This window comes from Microcaecilia unicolor, chromosome 6 (genome assembly GCF_901765095.1).
Source record: "Microcaecilia unicolor chromosome 6, aMicUni1.1, whole genome shotgun sequence".
NCBI classification, from domain to species: Eukaryota; Metazoa; Chordata; class Amphibia; order Gymnophiona; family Siphonopidae; genus Microcaecilia; species Microcaecilia unicolor.
The window spans coordinates 5,713,254-5,733,042 of record NC_044036.1 but is presented as its reverse complement, the minus strand read 5'-3'; the positions used below and the strand labels follow the sequence as shown (position 1 = coordinate 5,733,042).

At 41.0% G+C, this 19,789-nt stretch overlaps 1 protein-coding gene across 2 annotated transcripts in view; it reads right to left on the bottom strand.

Annotated features, from left to right (window-relative positions):
* Window positions 1–1,060: 1,060 nt before the first annotated feature.
* Window positions 1,061–19,789, bottom strand: part of EBNA1BP2 (EBNA1 binding protein 2) — a 119,106-nt gene continuing 100,377 nt past the window's right edge. For both annotated transcript variants that reach the window (XM_030206933.1, XM_030206934.1), the window contains exons 9-10: window positions 16,742–16,922; window positions 1,061–3,068 (exon numbers count right to left, since the gene is read on the bottom strand). In XM_030206933.1, the coding sequence (XP_030062793.1) occupies window positions 3,018–3,068; window positions 16,742–16,922 (232 nt within the window). In that variant the 3' untranslated portion in view covers window positions 1,061–3,017. The remainder of the gene's footprint in view (window positions 3,069–16,741; window positions 16,923–19,789) is intronic.

Below are 19,789 nucleotides of genomic sequence, written 5' to 3'. Positions count from 1 at the left end.
TAAAAAGCTTAATATCTAACAAGCCTCTATAGAATTCCCCTGGCACAGAAGAAAGACTAAGCAGAAAAAGATCTATACACCAACAAAGAGAGACTAATGGGCTCACTTCCTACCTGCTGGGAGACTGAGAAAATACTGGGGCTAGGGTCACATGACCAGGGCTCTTATTGGCTCTCTAGAGTCAGAGTTTTTTCTCAGTCGCCACCTGCTGGAGGAAGGCGTGCACAACTCATCAGTCCAATCCTGGGCCGGTCCGGAGGGATGCTAAGGAAAGAGTATTTGTCCATTGACACAATACATGATACTATTATCCAGTTGAATTTCTAAATTCACTGCATCCACCAGGAATGTCACCACATCAACTCCTCTTAAAAATTTGTTCACCAATCATACTGCTACAAAATCTAAAAGCTCCAAAAATATGTAATGGCACATGTTTAGCTTTTAAAACTTTTAATAACACATGGTATTGAAGCTATCCTGTCGTGGACAGGATGCTGGGCTCAATAGACCCTTGGTCTTTTCCCAGTATGGTATTACTTATGTACTTATCAACAGGTTAAGGAGAGCACGTTTTTATACCTAATTTCCCCTTATTCCATCTGTCAGATGTTTTTCACATGGCCAATTATATGTCGCCTGTTCACAAACTGGCTCAAATAAGTCTTTATATACGTATATGCTCCAAATCGAAAAAAAAATATTGCCTATCTAAATGCGCTCGAATGAGAACTTATTACAAATTATATTTAAAATTTATCTACTCCTGTGTGTTCTATTTTTGTTTGTACAAATAAAAATATATCTAAACCTATTCTTTATGTTTCATTTCTCACATTAAAAATACATACTTACAGAGTGTTATTACACACAAATAAACCTTGCTTTTCTCAGTTACAAAGTACTAACCTATTGCGGAGGAATGCCAGTGGGGACAGCTAGTATGTGTGTGTGTATATATATGAATTATCCAAGTCAATGTACACAACTAAATATAAAAAATAATCATTTGACAAAAATCAATAGATAAAACAAAGGATAAAAGATACAATAAACTTACTAAAAGGAATAACCAGTTTATTTCAGCAATTAATATTTTACATGAGCAGAAATAGTACAGATTGGGTAGTCAATTATAACCAGGTCCTCATAAAAAAAGATGGAAAAGCGACATGAACTGATTATATTAAAAGAAGCTGTGAAGGTGTGCTAGAGGCATTATACACAGGCACAGTTGTCTTGGTCAAAATGACTAAAATTCTGTGTATGGGGATATGTGAGTGGGTGGGTGAGAAAGTGACAGCACAAGTGATTGGATGCAGTGTGGATCAGGTGTGCATGAGCAGATGGATGGGGAATGTGAATGAGTAGGGTGAGTGCACGAGTGAGGGGCATAATCCATTCACTGATAGTCTTTGCCTCTGCCAATGCTCAGCCTTCCTCCTATGTTTACCTTACTAGACCCCTCCACTCTTTTTCCCCCCCAAATTTTCCTTATCTTCTCTTTCCTCTTCCACATCTCCAACCTGATTACCTCCCCTCCTGTGCTTTGGCAGGCAGCACCTGGGCTCTCAACTTGCCATGTTTGCGCTTCTCACTGCTACTGCTGTGTCTTCCACAGGCTTGTTTTTCACTGCAGACTACACATGTACAGACCAGAGAAACTCCCGACCCTTCCAAATACGTGGAGCTGGATAGATGTCCAAATCCTTGACAACAGCATTAATGCTTGCTGCATTTGAACCCAACAAAATGGATTGACCTAAGAGGAGTCATAAGCCTGATTTGTTAAAAATCCAGTTTTGCTTATCCTTCTAAAAGTAAAGTAATCCTCATATGTTTTATGAGAGAATTCCGTGTATTTAAAATGATCGATTTTGTGTGCCAACATTTTTAATCAAAGTATCTTGGATCATGGAACTCAGAGGACAATACTGAGCGTCATCAGTGACAAACATCTGGATAACTTGTTTTATTCTTATATTGTACTGCATATTGGTTGTAACTTATACAGAATAGTAGATGGTGTGGGCTATAAGTTTTGTTAAATTAAATATGTGGGACTGATAAATATGCAGTCCTAAACTAAATTCAGGATAACTATTAATGTGGTTCTACTTAAAACTGGTAACACCAATACTGATTCTATCTACTTATCTTTTAGCCCCACCCTCAAATGCCTCCTCCTAAACAGACAACTTTGAAATGTCTCATCAAAAGTTACACATTCAATAGCCACAAATTAAAAATAAAAAAACGAACTTGCTCACTCATTGACTTATCCTCATCACAAATGCACTGAATATTACCTTCTGCTCAATCCACCACACCCACTGCTACTCGCACACCCAAATCACTTCTACATTCATCTGATTGTTATACACAATCAGTCATGCCTACCCTTTCAACTGTAATTTGGCCACACAGCCTCAGCTTGTTTTTATATACAGATCACTTAACACACTGCACAATCATACATTCTCATGACCCTTTTTCCTTTGCAATGCCCTCAATCGCTTCCTCCAATGCTCCATATACTAAAACAGCACCAAACACAAAGAACAATTGCCAACAGCCTTATGTACAGATTTTGCAATATGAAAAGTCATGGTCCCCTACTCCAAAATGTTGAAAGGTAATCTTTTATTCAATTAATATGTAAAAAAAAAAAATGGGATGCTGTTAAATTCTTGCAGCCTGCCCATCTTTCTGTTGACTTTAATCATTTCTCTCCAATGTCTACAAATGAACCAAAATGAAGGCTTTGAGGCATATTTTCAAAGCACTTTGGGAGGCTAAGTTCCATAGGTTTCTATGGAACTTTGGGAGGCTAAGTGCTTTGAAAATGAGCCTGAGTGTCATCTCCAAGAGGTTATACAAAGCAAATCCGAACACTTGTGTAAAAAATCCCAAGTCTAAACCAGTGATGATACAGCCTATTTATAACATCCAGACCCACTGTATACAACCAGGGAGGACATAGACCATTATGGCATCCAGGTGCGGTGAAAGAGTCTTTATCGGGCTCGGCTCTTCAGTTTCTGTCTTGCTGTTTTACCTGGTCTTTTCTGTTGAAGAATAAAATACAAAACAGAAAGTTCAAAAAAGGTCAAAAGCATGCAGTATCCATGAAAAAGCTAACAAATGTGGATCTTGCTCTAAGAGACCCGTACATTAGGAAAATTGGCATTCTTCCACTGAAAAATCAAGGTGGCAGAGAGTGAGCATACATATGGGTTTCTAGACAATGAGATGTGGCATCCTGAATCTTTACAATAGCTTTGATATGAGAGGATCCGTTTCCAAGGTCACCATAGAGATAGTCTTCAAGGTAAGAAAGAAATCAAAGAAGAGTTAACAACCAATAACTGGAATTCATTGGCACTAATTTGCAGCTATGCTGGTAACATAATTCTGTGAGCTTAGCATGCACGGGCTAGGGGGTGTGGACCTAAGAGGGGCATGCCTGGCACATAGGTCTGAGCACTTACATCAGCCTTTGCCATGGCACAACTAAGGTTAGATGCTGAAACGCAGACTTTACACTAATGATCTAGAATGGCAATTTGAACAGCACCTAACTTTAGGCACCCTTTAAGGAATTAATACATAAGAACATAAAAATAGCCATACTGGGTCCGACCAATGGTCCATTAGCCCAGTATCCTGCCAGGGCTACTGGTCACAAGTACTTGACAGAAACCCAATTAGCAACATTCCATGCTACCAATCCCAAGGCAAGCAGTGGCTTCCCCACATCCATCTCAATAACAGACTATGACTCCCTTAGCGTCTACAGGAAACTTGTCAGTTCTCAAGTATAATATGTGAGTTTGAGTAGAATGTAAAATTATTTTACTTGGAGTGCTGTTGCTGTCATACATCCATCAACTTTAGCTTTTTCTTTTAACTTCCCTGGCTATACTATGTTTACCCAGTAGACTGGTACAAAGTTGAAGTCAGCTCCCGAGGTTTGATGTCTTTCTGTAAAAGTCAACAACTCCAATAAAATATGGTCATTAAAAAGCTCCTGACCACTATTAGGGAAATAGATATGTGCCCATGTTATTTTTATACCAAAAGATCATACACTGGACAAAAAAAGAATCTGACTCCCTTTTCTTTTTTTCTTATTTCTTTTTAATTTAATTTCTTCTATACCGCTTGCAAGCCTGACGTGGTATACATTCAGGCACAGAAGGTATTTTTCTGTATCCGAGGCAATGAAGGGTTAAGGGGGTCTTTTACTAAAGTTTAGCTCAAGTTATCTGCAGCAGGGCCCATTTTGTTCCTATGGGCCCTGCTGCAGATAACTCGAGCTAAGCCTTAGCAAAAGACACCCCTAGTGACTTGCCCAAGATCACAAGTGGTGCAATGGGATTAGAACTGGGCTTCTCTGATTATCAACCTAACGCTCTAACCATTAGGCTACTCTTCCAGTCTATGAACCTCTATGATTTGGCAAGGAACATCCCTCCCTAATAACAATACTATCCTTCCTGCTTTAAAACCTTAATGATTAAAAAATGTCCTATGTTTAAGAAGTCTAATATAAATCTCATGAGTGTTTCTTATTCCAGAGTGATATCCCACTTTATCTATTTCCTTGAATATCATCTTCTTTATTGCGATTGCCAGTCCTTTTAACATTTTTAACATTAAAAGATCCAGTTTTAACAGTATGCATCATACCAATGTTCAGGAGGAAGCCTCTGCTTTGCCATATGGATATACTATATAGGCAGAGCTTTTTCCCTGGAACAATACATTTATTTATGGATAATAATTTAGAATAAGTACATTGCATTACAATGTTATAATAGAGTATACAGTGATTTGAAAAAGTTCCCCCCTCCCGATTTCCTTCTTATTGCATATATGTCACAGAGATTGGTTTCCACCAACTTATTCAGGGTAAAAGTAGAGGGTCATGGATTTGATAGACCACCTTTCTGTGGGTATAATCCAAACAGTTTACATATATTATATTCAGGTACTTTCTCTGACCCTAGTGGACTCACAATCTAAGTTGCTATTGTTGTTCTTTTTGTACCTGGGGCAACTGAGGGTTAAGTGACTTGCCCAGGGTCAGGGAGCTGCAGTGGGAATTGAATCCAGTTCCCCAGGCTTTACCATCAGTCTATTCCCCCACACAGAAAAGAAACCTCAATATCTATTTCCAGCAAACACTCCACCAACATTCCCATAACTTGAGTTCAACAGGATATGATGTGTTTGAAAGTCCCTTCCCCCCATATAACCGCCAATACAAGCCCTCATCTAGTCCACATATATGCTACTCCAGTGCTTACTAGTACCTCAGCCAGACCTTATAGGCATTTTCCACCAGATGGCTTGATATCGCTATATGTGACATCTCTCTCACATTGCTTCTCATTGCACTCACAGCCTGTTCCCATTTCTGCATCTGTGCAGGTCCTCCTTCTCACATCCCAGACCTCATTAGCAAGAGGTAGACCCTGGATATCCATTGCCTTCCCAGAAGCAAGAGAATGAGCGTCTTGAATAGGGTCTGCTTAACTTTCAGATCATCTTGGATCCTACTTTCATTGTAAAACTAAGCACTGTCATAATGGGTCAGACTGGGAAGATATCAACTGATCTCAAATTGAATTGAACACTCAGGATAATGTTGCTATCACACACCTGGCCCAGACACCACAGACCTGCCTGTTCCTACCTTTGGAAAACACCCCCTACTCTTCCAGGGATGAATTCCACATTGTGTCAAATTGGCATGAACAGTATAAATTCCTATGTCCCAACATCCTGGACCCAACCCACACTTGTATAGTGGTCCCAACGAAGGGGTTCTCTACGGACTTGTAAGCTTTGCCTCCCACCATCCAAGGCAACCACCTCAGACACGTGCCATCTACTGAACATTGCTCTACAACACCCAGGATTTGAGAATCAGAGCCGACCACTGCAGTACTGCTTTCAACTGAGCAGAATGGCAACAGTGCTCCAAATCGGGATACCCCATTCCTTCCTCCTTTTCAGGGAGGCATATTGCATGCCATGCTATCTGAGATCTACAGCCCACCAAATAATGCTTTCTTAGTACATAAGTATTGCCATACTGGGAAAGACCAAAGGTCCATCAAGCCCAGCATCCTGTTTCCAACAGTGGCCAATCCAGGTCACAAATACCTGGCAAGATCCCAAAAACGTACAAAACATTTTATGCTGCTTATCCCAGAAATAGTGGATTTTCCCCAAGTCCATTTAATAATGGTCTATGGACTTTTCCTTTAGGAAGCCGTCCAAACCTTTTTTTTTTTTTAATTTATTAATTAATATATTTCAACATTTCACTACAGACTGTGAGTATGCAATCGGCATTACAATCAGGAATTCCATTATAAAATAAGAAAAAAAATCTTTAAGGCCTATTCGTCCACAATTAAAGGAAAATTAGATTCCAAGAATAGAGAAACATGAATAACAAAGTATTTAAAGAAAGTAATTTAACGGTTGCTACCTCGGGTTACCGACCCTAGCCTGCTAATTATGGAGGGCATACAACATTCATATCTACTCTAGCATCAAGAAATTCTTTTAACTGTTTTGGGTCTACAAACTGAAAATGTTTACCCTCAAGCAGTAAATTACATGTACAAGAAAATCGCAATACAAAATTTATTCCCAATGCCAGCGCTCTAGGACGCTGCTCCAAAAAAGCCCTGCGCCTAGCTTGTGTAGGCTTTGAGAGATCTGGAAAAATACGGACCTTTAAGCCCAAAAACAAGTTTTCTAAATGTCTTAAGGAAAGTCTTAGAACAGCATTGCGATCAGGCTCCAGCACAAAAGTGACCAGCATAGTTGGCCTCTGAGTAATAATTTCCAGTGAACTCTCGAGGAATGAAGTCAGATTCATTCCATCCCCCACTACTGGGGGATTTCCATCGACCCCCTTCGGGTTCCAGATGTAATAGGCCCGTGTTATGGGGGGTAGCGAGTCCTTATCCATTCCAAGAATGTCCACCATATACTTTTTTACCATGCCGTCCAAACCTTTTTAAAACTCCGCTAACCGTCTTTACCACATTCTCTGGCAACGAATTCCAGAGTTTAATTATACGTTCAGTGAAGAAAAATTTTTGTCTATTCGTTTTAAATTTACTATATTGTAGCTTCATCGCATGCCCCCTAGTCCTAGTATTTTTGGAAACCGTAAACAGACGCTTCACATCTACCCGTTCAACTCCACTCATTATTTTATAGACCTCTATCATATCTCCCCTCAGCCTCCTTTTCTCCAAGCTGAAGAGCCCTAGCCGCTTTAACATAGTAACATAGTAGATGACGGCAGAAAAAGACCTGCATGGTCCATTCAGTCTGCCCAACAAGATAAACTCATATGTGTATACCTTACCTTGATTTGTACCTGCCTTTTTCAGGGCACAGACCTTTAGCCTTTCCTCATAGGGAAGTCGTCCCATCCCCTTTATCATTTTCGTCGTCCTTCTCTGCAACTTTTCTAATTCCACTATATCTTTTTTGAGATGCGGCGACCAGAATTGAACACAATATTTGAGGTGCGGTCGCACTATGGACCGATACAAAGGCATTACAACATCCTCATTTTTGTTTTCCATTCCTTTCCTAATAATACCTAACATTCTATTTGCTTTCTTAGCCGCAGCGGCACACTGAGCAGAAGGTTTCAACGTATCATCAACGACAACACGTAGATCCCTTTCTTGGTCCGTGACTCCTAATGTGGAACCTTGCATGACGTAGCTATAATTCGGGTTCCTCTTTCCCACATGCATCACTTTGCACTTGCTCACATTAAATGTCATCTGCCATTTAGACGCCCAGTCTTGTAAGGTCCTCTAGTAATTTTTCACAATTCCAGACAGAGTTGTTCTTATCAGCTTACTGTTTTTGCATGTGCCTTTCTGAACAGATAGGGTTATGGGGTGTAATTGTATTTGGCTTGTTATTTATTGTATTTTTATGCTGTTTATGTATGTGTATTATTAAGCTGTAGTTCTTTTCTGTTTTTATTGACTGATCGTACACCACTTATATTAAATTTTAGTAAACTAAACTATTTGTAACTCACCTTGTTAAAGGTGAGATATACATTTTAAAATACAAATGGCAGATAAAATTTAATGTGGAGAAATGCAAAGTGATGCACATTGGGAAGAATAATCCAAATCATAGTTACTTTAGGAGTCAACATTCAAGAAGCAGGTGCCAGAGGCCATGAGTGTAGTGCTAGCGCCCGCGTTTGCTGCTGCCTGATGATCAGAGCTGGTGAGCGTGTGTAACAATGAGCTCGCCGGCTCTGAATGAAGTAAGCATGCAAATGCATGGTAAACAGGGCATTTCCTATTCTTCCCCAATGCTCAGCAGGCAGTGCACCAAACAAGGCAAACCCTATGCCAGCTCAGAGTTGGCATTAGGGTTTGCCAGGGCATTGGGAAGGAATGGGCAGATCCTGTCCAGCATGCATGTCCACCATTTCTTAGCTAATTTTACATTACCTTTTAAACATAACAAAGGAAATCCTTTTTATTATAAAGCAACTGGGAAACATAGACACCAGTGTTTTTTGGAGTTCAGTTATTCCTCAACTGATCCTTCTCTTTCATATGACAATTAACACAATTTACTTTCTAGAATCAGGAATGAACTGGCTCTGTTAATTAAAAAAAAATTGTCCTCCTTTCTCATAAAGTTAAATGGTTTAATCAAGATCTGGCCAAATTAAAGACTGATTGTCATCGACTTGAACATAAATGGCGGCGCTGTCATGATAATTTACTGAGAATTAAATGGAACAAAACTATGAAAGCTTATAAAATTGCAGTTTGAAAAGCTAAGAAATCCTATTATGTCTCAATGATAGATAATACTCCATCTTCCAGAGCACTTTTCACTAAGGAGATGATACCTAATTCTTGTATTAATATACATGCTGATTTATACCCTTCATCTTCAGTTTTAGCATCTTACATCTCAGAAAAAATTGTTAAAATCAGGGAATTAGTTCCCCCTAGGCTAGACGAAGTTATTAACTTGTCTTATCTGGTTTCCTCTGAGGCACAATCCGTTCCAGTTGATAAATGTATAATTATGGTACAGCTAGAGACCCCCCCACTGGAATGGTGGTGGGCCCAGTCATAGAGCTCAGGCCATTACAGACCTTGGCTGAGTCAGAAATCTGATGGCTGACATAACTGGGAGCTTACTGGAAAAGTATGGCCTAGTTTGTAGCCCGGATTGAGGCCTAAAAGTTAAGTTAATAGATATGGAAACAAAGTGGAGGATTTCAACACAAAATGGAAGCCCGTATCTGTTACAAAGTGGAATTTTCTCTAATGTAAGTTAGAAAAACAAGTTGAGAAATGAGTGAGTCATAGCAGGTGCAAAGAAAATAGGGAACTAGCTGTCCAAGAGAGGAGGGAGACTTTCCTGTGAGCAGGGTCTTGCTTAAGAAAGACAAAACCATGTTAGCAAGATAGAAGCTACTCATTAGCATGAGCCAATCAGTGACAACCATGACATTAGCATACATCCAATCAGGTATATCTACTGTCATATTATCCATATCCTGAGGGCATCTATAAAAATCAGGGTATTTCCTGGTTTAAGTTAGAGAGACAAGGGTTGCCACTCTCTCTCCAAGGGAAACCGATGTGTCCAGCAGAATTAACAAATTACCTAATTGCTTTCCCTTGTAAAACCTCTAATTGGTAAAAGAAATTATAAAAGATTAGCAAATAATTAACACCTGTTTGCAGCTTATCATATTCCTATAATGAATTAATTGTACATGCCTGTTGTCAATCACTGATTTGACTTATACCTTGGCAAATAAACTCCTCATTCCAAATGATGATTTGTGGGCTTCACTTAATGATGAAAGGCTGTAAGTATAAATGCATTGTATAACCTGTAACCTAAATCCAGTTTGTCATAAGGCTGGTATCTTTTCCTTAGACCTAACGTCTCCCTTAGAGGCAATAACTCCTTGATTACCCCAGTACTAGTGCTATTTAGAGATGGAGTCAGATTGGGGGGGGCTTGGGACCCCTAAATTCTCAACATAAACTATGGGAGTCCCTCCAAGCCATTACAGAAAATCAGGTAGCTCCTCTTTTATCAAAACTGATGTCTGAGTCACATATGCTAGATAGCTGTCCAGCTTATATTTTGAAATCACCACCTTGAATGTATCACATCTTTTTTGAATTCACTTTTTAGATTAGGTGATTACCTTTCTAATTTGGGTGATATTGTCCTTACTCCTATTTTAAAAAAAAGTTAATGCTGATCCCAGGATACCTGCTAACTTTTGCCCAATAGCCAGTATTCCGATTCTCGCTAAGTTATCAGAATCCACTGTCACTTCTCAGTTGGGGGTCCTTTTACAAAGCCATGGTAAAAAAGTGGCCTGCGGTATTGTGGGTGCATCTTTTATGCCAATTTTATCGTGGCTGGGAACAAGGCAATTTTTTAACGGGCTGAGAAATGGGCATGCACAAAAATCAAAACTAGCGCACATTTATTTACGGTCTAAGCCCTTACCACCAGCACTGACTTAGAGGTAAGAGCTCACGCGATACCTGCGTGTTAATCATGCAGAACACCATGGCCACGCTGCCGATTATCGCCAGGAACGTGCCCTGGAGTAGAAAATACAACAATATTTTCTACTGTGGGATTTGGTGTGCCCCAAACTGGGAATTACTGCTGGGCGCATGCACTATCTCGGCGATAGTGCCAATTTGGCATGTGCTACCCCCTCTCACAGCTTTGTAAAAGGGCCCCTTGGTTTCTGGTCTTAGTCCTTTTCAGTTTGGGTTCAGAAAAGAGGCAAAGGCTATGGCTTTGCTGCAATTTGATATGACTGCAGCATTTGATAGGGTGGACCACGACATTTTGCTGTTTAAATTAAACTCAATTGGTATTTCTGGTGTGGTTTTTAATTGGTTTAAAGAATTTTTGATTAATAGACAGTACTCAGTTATGATGAAAGATGAGTCTTCTGATGCATGGCTACCACCCTCTGGAGTCCCACAGTGCTCGCCTTTATCGCCAATTTTATTTAACATATATATGACTGATATGGATTATGGTTTCTCTTCTTCGAGAGTCTATTTTTACTCTTATGCAGATGACATGTTGCTCTTGGTATCTGCTGATGAGCATCGATGACATCTAAGGTAGTTAAATGCATAGATACAATTCAACATCACAGTTCCATTCATGGTTTCAAACTGAATACTGATAAAACAAAACTACTGTGGCCAGCTCAAAAGGCCAATCTCATTCCTGATTCTATTAATGTGTCAATTAATTTGAGCCTGAAATCCGAATCTTCTTCAATGATTTTGGGAATTATTTTAGACTGTTCCCTTACTCGTATTTTTCTTTTAAAGCTATGACAGTTAAGCTGCATTAGATGATACTTTGACAGTTCTCATTTTGTCATTTTGTTACGATCGTTTATCTTAAGTCACTTGGATTATTGCAATGTTTTGTATGTACCTATCCTATATAATAAAGCTCACCTCCAACGTTCTGAGGCTGCCTGGTGGCTTCCGGTGGTGGTGTCCTTCATGGAGTAGATCGTGACGTCAGGGAGAGGGGAGGAGCAGCGAGTGTCCAATGTGGAGGTGGAGGAGTAGGGAAACGTCAGGGACAGAGGAGGAGCCACGAGTGTCCAATGTGGAGGGGGAGGAGTAGTGAAACACATGGAGCGTGTTCCCCTACTCCTCCCCCTGCCCAGGAATCTGAACGGAGCGCCAGCGAGGGCCAACAGTCTGCGTCCTCCTCTCCTGCAGCCGATACCATGGGACATTGTCAGGTAGGCGAGAAGCTCGCGCGCGCTGCAGCACATGGGAGCGGGGAGCAGGACTCTGATACCGGCGATTGCGCTGATTGCGGAAAACCTTGCTAGCACCCGTTTCATTGCTTTCTGAAACGGGCCTTTTTTACTAGTTTCTGTTAAATTGCGTTCTAAACTTCAGCTATTGCAGAAGACAGCAGCTGTTGATTTTAGGTCTTAAGAGATATGATAGGGCAGACTCAAGAAAAATGTCAGGAAGTATTTCTTCACGGAGAGAGTGGTGGATGCTTGGAATGCCCTCCTGTGGGAGGTGGTGGAAATGAAAACGGTAACGGAATTCAAACATGCGTGGGACAAACATGAAGGAATCCTGTTCAGAAGGAATGGATCCTCATGAGCTTAGCCGAGATTGGGTGGCAGAGCCAGTGGTGGGAGGCAGGGCTGGTGGTTGGGAGGCGGGGATAGTGCTGGGCAGACTTATATGGTCTGTGTCGGGGCTGGTGGTTGGGAGGCAGGAAAATGCTGGGCAGACTTATACGGTCTGTGCCAGAGCTGGTGGTGGGAGGCGGGGCTGGTGGTTGGGAGGCGGGGATAGTGCTGGGCAGACTTATACGGTCTGTGCCAGAGCCGGTGGTGGGAGGCGGGGCTGGTGGTTGGGAGGTGGGGATAGTGCTGGGCAGATTGGTACGGTCTGTTCCCTGAAGAGGACAGGTACAAATCAAGGTAGGGTATACACAAAAAGTAGCACATATGAGTTTATCTTGTTGGGCAGACTGGATGGACCGTGCAGGTCTTTTTCTGCCGTCATCTACTATGTTACTATGTTTCTGCATTGGCATCCCATCCAATGTAGAGCAACTTTTAAAGTGACATGTCTAATATACAAGATATTTGATGATTCCTCTCTACAATATATTTTGAAATTGATCTCTTTTCCTCTTATACGAGGTTCTTCATGATTTAGAGATTGGTTTTGCTTAATTTTGCAGAAGCAAGGAGTAGGAAGGGTAGGGCTCTTCTCAAGAACCGGAGGAGACATGTGATGAAAAACAAGTCTTTATTGTAAGGAAAACCAGAACGACTCAACACAGCTGTGTTTCAGCGCTCCACGCGCCTTCCTCAGGAGTCTTATGATGTATAGCTGATTGTATGCAACGATGATATTAATTTAAAAAATATATATACATATGTTTTCACACAAGGATTAATTATCATCCACTGTCAAGACAGAGAAGTACACCGGAGTGTCAAAGCCGCTTCTCTGTCTGACAGTGGACGATATTTATACCTTGTGTGAAAACATATGTATATATATATTTTAAATTAATATCATTGCTGCACACAATCAGCTATACATCATAAGACTCCTGAGGAAGGCACATGGCGCGCCGAAACACAGTTATGTTGAGTCGTTGTGGTTTTTCTTACAATAAAGACTTGTTTTTCATAACACGTCTCCTCCGGTTCATGAGAAGAGCCTACCCTTCCTACGCCTTGCTTCTGCATCCTTTTATGTAGGAAACTACCGTATCTCCACCCTTCTGGGTGGTTATCCTTTGTTTGCTTAATTTTACCATCTTTTGTTGGTATTAAGTACAAGAAAATATTGAAATCATCTCTCTGTTTCTATGCTCCTCTATTCTAGCCCGCTCTACCTATGGTTCTTAGAAGTCACCTCACCAACCCACTCAATTATGAACGCCCACCTCTATAACTACCCTAATCACTCTCTTCCTTCTTCTCTCTTCCCTTCCTTGATCGTTACACATTACTAACTGTATCTGATATCCTGAAATGACAATGTTAATAAATCTATGTAAGCCACATTGAGCCTGCAAATAGGTGGGGGAATGTGGGATACAAATGCAATAAATAATAATTTCTATTAATTTGTTGTAAACCGCTTTGAACTACTTTTTTTTTTAAATTCTTTATTTATTCATTTACAATACATTTCCAAAGCGCACTTTGTCAAGTAACATGCCATTAGTTATCAGGAAAAGCTATTTTTGAGGAGCATTACCCCCAACCATATTCCATAGTCCTGCAATAGTCCACAAGTAGAGGGAGACTGACTATATTGCCTTAGTAGAGGATAAGGCTTAAAAAAACAAAGTAATAAACTATATTAACAAACAGATGGATATCAGAGGCTATGATTACACATTATTATTTCTTTTCCAACTTCTATTTAAACTTCTCTGTTAACATTTAGGGAGTCTTGCATCTATAAATGCTCGTAGCTGAATTGGTTCAAAGAAATGATACATCATATTATCTAAGCGTAAAACACATTTACATGGAAATCTTCATTGAAACTTAATTCCCAAGGATAGAGTCTCTTGTCGAAAGTGCAAAACCCCTACGAGAGAAGTTACACTGGCTGCCACTTAAGGAACGCATCACTTTTAAAGTATGCACACTAGCCAACAAAATCATTCATGGTGAAGCCCCAGCCTACATGTCTGACCTAATAGACCTACCACCCAGAAACGCTAAAAGATCATCCCGAACTTTCCTCAACCTCCACTTCCCTAATTGCAAAGGCATAAAATACAAAGTGCTGCACGCATCAACCTTCTCTTATATGAGCACACAATTCTGGAACAAACTACCACGAAACCTGAAAACGAACTATGAACTAACCGACTTCCGCAAACTATTAAAGACTCATCTCTTTGAAAAAGCCTATCGAAAAGATCAAAACACAAAGTCCACACACACTGTTAACAATGCATCAATACATTCTCCACTGTACTATTATCCCCCGTAACTTTAACACATTTAAACCTCAATTCTACAGGTAAAAATATATTAAGCCAGAACGTTCTACTGCTAATGTTCTGTTGCCCTACCAGTATCAGTTGTTCTTCTATTGTTAATCGTTCTTCCCCACTGTTTCATTCCCCTTAACGATACCTGGACCTTGTTTTAACTTAACTCCTCACAATGTAACCATAATTGTGTTGTAACAAATTGTACTTCCATCATTACAATGTATTGTAAGCCACACTGAGCCCGCAAATAGGTGGGAAAATGTGGGATACAAATGCAATAAAATAAATAAATAAATAAAATAGAAAGAAATTTCTTCCTTCTTTCCTGTGTGCCCCTGGACACATCCGGAAATATCTGAATCCTTTCTCCCACATAAAGGACACAGGAGCTTTTTGTTTTAAGAAAAGACGTAAAACTGCCTCCTTATCCTGAAGAAAGACAAACGAGACCAACAAAGTAGACCGAAAGTCTACTATTTCTTGCGAAGATTCGAGAATAGCAGAGACATCCAAACTTTCAGAGGAAATATCTTGAATTTGAGCTGTTTTCTCGATTGGGCAGATAGTAAATCTTTTGCAATGGAGGAAATGCTTCTTCTGAATAATGGAGAATTTCTTTTAAGAATCTATGAAATATTTCCTTAATTGGGGAGTATTTAACAGATGGAAAATTCAATAGTCTCAAGTTTAGAGCTCTAGCCCCATTTTCTAAATTCTCCAATTTTCGTTGTACCATCTCAGAATTTAAAAGAAATTTAGTCTCCATTTCCTTTACTTGGGTTAAGGACGTCTCAAGTTTTTTAAAGTTAGATTCCTGAAGACTAATTTGAGATTGAAGAGAATCTATTCTTTCAGTGTTTGAATTTGTTTTTGTAACAAAAGCAAGGCATACCTTGTGCAATAACTCCATAGCAGTTCACAGGGAGTCTAAAGGGCTGTCTCAGGTCGTCGCGTTTCCTCCTCCTGCATCGCAACTGTTTGCTGCTCTGAGGCGAGATTTCCTTCACCTACTTGCCCGGTGGTAATCTGGAGGTCAGTTTCCCAGGAGAGACTCCTGGGCTGAGGTAGCGTCAAAGACCGAGGAGGACTCTCCTCCAAGCGTACCACCGCCGTTTCTTCCGACGGCGTATTGCGTCGCTCTCCTGGTCGACTTCCCGCCTCCTCCTGCCTCCTGGTTGGACTTCGTGGACTGAGTGAAATCTCGCTCTCCAAGCCGGAGCTCCCCTCCGCTCCAGCTAATGGAACGTCCTTAGTGTGAATCGTGGTCGCGAATGCCGTAATCTGTGCCTGTCTCAGAGATGGAGTACCCGGGGTTGAGGAGATACCCTCCCCTGGTTTTCCCCTTTCTTTTAGGCATCGAGATAGTAAGAAAAAACTTTAAGAAAAAACAAAAAGAAGAAATTTTCTCTCAGAGCTCGGAAGACGCGACCGCTTCCAACGCCATCTTGGTCAGCCTCTTGAGCTACTTTTTTTTTTTTTTTAAAGTTCAATAGTTTTTATTGAAGAATCAACAAACAACATTACTTTGGGGTGTGAACATGTTTTCCGTGTGCTTGTCTAACATAGGTTACTATAACATCGAAGTCATTTAACATGTTACTTAGCAATTAGCTTGACCATTTTTTCCACCATTTACCCTTGTTCTAATTGTCTGAACTACTTTTTAAGTGGGAGCAGAATACAAGAATTACATTATTTACTTACATTCTTTTCTTATATTTTGTAGTCTCTTACTGTGCTGTAAACTGCTTTGGTGTTTTTTTTTTTTTTTTTTTTTAATGAAGGCCAGTGTATAAAGGATTTTAATATACTATTGTGATGCAAGGGAGGATTCTGCTCCTTACTGTAACTTTGGGAGGGTAGGCACAGTTTGCTCATCACTAGCTATGTTATTGAAGGCCTTGCCAAAGATCACCGACTAGGCAATCATCTTCAACTGATGATATCACTTCCACCCTCCAACTCTGGCTCAATATACTTACTCTTACTCAGTCACGCTCCATTCTTGTGCAAGTTATTTTACACATCATACATCCCCTTATGCAAATTATTACATGCACATTTACATACAGACAGTGCACTTATCTCACTCATATTTGCATTTTTGCAAGCGCACACACAACCCACTCACCTTTGTGTGTCTTATTTTGGAGGCCCCCTTCTTTGTAGGTCTCCCTGAACTCTTGTTGTGTGCCACACTGGCCCGGAATCCAGATACATCATTGTAGCTCTCCTTGGTGTTTCTCTTGGAACCTTTCTTCTTTCCACCAAAGCCAAACTTCTGATCCTTATAGCGCCTCTTGGCACTGGGCCTGAAAAATATGCATTACTAAGATGTAGGTTTCTGAGGAAAGACAATCATATCACACGTCCCCCTTGACATCTTGAAACACTAAGCTCCTGGACCAGGATCCCTCCCATGCAAAGGCCCGGGGTCTCTCCACCTCGGCATCTGTCTACTGTAGGGGTTAGACCCCTGCCTATATAGCTGTAATATAGAGCTTAACAACCTCTTGAAATTTGTTCTACAGATTATGCCTTAGAGAAGAGTGAACTTTAGCCTGAATTTGCTTTTTAGCAGGAGCTGCTTGTGGCCCACTCAGATAATGTGCCTCCTGACTAGTATTGCGTCAGAACATGAACTGAGGGCAAAGATAACTTTCAGCCACTATGGCAATAAAGCCCTCCGAGTTCCTCGAATAGGTAATGTAATAAGACTTTCGGTGCCAGGGTTCCCAGAACTGCAAAATGGATGACATATGGTGGGTATTCTTGGAGTGACCCAAGTCCGGATGTTCGGAACAGAGTGAAGTGATAAGGCCTCTGCCTAAGGGGTATAACAAAAACATCTCTGGGGATCACCAAGCTATCTGATTACTTGTAAGATCCAAGCTGACTAGCTCCAGTGCTATGCAGTTCATATCCTCTGCTGGGCTTCTCTACCTGACTCTACACTGTGGCTCCACTTCAGAGTTCCCCATAGCTTGACTCCTCCAGACCTGCAGTCTCCCTGAGAAGGAGGGTGAAAGACTCCTCTTCACTTTCAGGTTATATGCAGCTCCGTTATTGCTAGTGGGTAATTTAGGAGGCATAATTTAGGCCTGTAGGGAAAGTGTGTGCTTACTCTGAAGATAAGTGTTCCTACAATAATATACAGAGCTTTATTGTATTTCTCCGAGCATCTTAGCCGGTTCATAAGTCTCACATTCTAACTACACTGTTATCATCTTTGGCTATTACTTGCTTCTGAATAAATTAACTTTTATTTTTTTAATTATTGGCCTCTTTCAATGCTTGTCAGCATTGTTCAGGAGCTAGAACTTAGATCTGCTCACAGAGGAATGTAAGAAAATAGACAATAAATTCAGATTGCTAACCAAAAATATTCCATTACACACTTTCATAACAGAAGGAGAGAATAGTGGTTAGCGTAGCAGACTTTGATCCTGGGGAACCGGGTCAATTCCCACTGCAGCTCCTTGTGGCTCTGAGCAAGTCACTTAACCCTCCTTTGCCCCAGGTACAAATAAGTACCTGTATATACTGTGTAAACCACTTTGAATGAAGGGAGGGAAGGGAGAGAATAAAAGCTGGACATGGGGAGGGACAGGGACACAAAACAGATGCTGGCTCTGGAAGGAGAAGAGGGACAGAGGGGAGATGCTGGACAGGACAGATGGAGGCACACAAGAAAGATTGAAGGTGGACACAAAGAAGAAATGTCAAAAGGACAGAAGACCCTGGAGAGAGTTAAAAACAAAACAAAACAGAAAAGCAGAAGAGAGATATTAGGAGCAAAGCAATGCTCAGACAACAAAGGCAGAAAAAAGTTTTCTTTTTCTGAATTTATTAATTATAATACATCAGCTTTGGGAAATGTGCATCCTTCCTCCCCTCCCCATTCCATTGGGAGCAAGGGTACTATTGGGCCATCTCAATTTTTCTGACTGAGGTCCATTAAATTCTACCTATGCCACTGCTCCCACATCATGAGTTATTTATTTATTTCAATACTGTGTTTCAGTAGGGATTTCCCTACTTCTAATCAAGAAGTGGGGAAATCCTGGATTCTCTCTACAGGGAGAGCCACTGCAGCAACTGGTAATGAAACCCACACAGAAAGGACCCTAGTACTTACAAATGGAGAGAATGATTCTGATGTTTTCCAATGATCACTGGATGGTGTGGTTCAATATTATTATTTTAAGAACAATGAACCTTTTTCTTAGGAAAATAAGAGGGAAAAGATGCTGTTTTAGTTCTCCAAACTAGTAGCTTCCTCAGCAATCCTCCAGACCGTTCAAGACGCTTGGGTTATGCACTCCTACCAGCAGAGGGAGACTGAGAACACTAAAACTTCTTATACAAGTAGCCTGTGCAGACCTTCTACTAACCAGTATTTTCTCAGTCTCAGCAGAGGGTAGATGTGTGCGGCCTGTGCAGTGTACTCAGTCTGGTAGGCCCGTTTGGGGTTTCTAGGTTGGGTTGTAAATGTTAGAGAACCCACACTTGGATCTCTATTACAGGGTGTAAGTCTTTGGCCTATGTGCGTGTGTGGCGCATATTTGAAGATTGGTGTGGGGATCGGGCGTGTGTCCCTTCGACAGCTTCTGTGTCGTGCATTTTAGATTTCTTGCAGGATGGTTTTGAGAAGGGCCTTTCATTGTCATCTTTGAAGGTGCAGCTGGCTGCTTTGGCGTGTTTTCGGGGTAAGGTGCAGGGCAGGTTGGTTGCGTTTTCCCCGGATGTGGTCCGTTTTTTGAGGGGAGGTGAAGTTGCTTTGTCCTCCTCAGCGGCCGGTAATTCCTCAGTGGGATCTTAATATCGTTCTTGACTCTTCGGCAGGTTCTCCTTTTGAGCCCTTGGAGTCTTGTTTAATAAAAGACCTTACTATGAAGGTAGTCTTTTTGGTAGCTATATCGTCGGCTCGCCGGATTTCGGAACTTCAGGCTCTTTCATGTAGGCCTCCGTTTCTGTGGTTTTCTAAGGAAAAGGTTTCGCTGCGTCCAGTGCCTTCGTTTTTGTCTAAGGTGGTATCCTCCTTTCATGTCAATCAGGTGATTTCGTTGCCGGTCTTGGGGGACCGGACGGGGGATGTTTCTCAGCGTTGTTTGGCGAAACTGGATATGCGCAGAGTGTTGAAGGTTTACTTGCACAGGTCGGAGGAATTCAGGTCTTC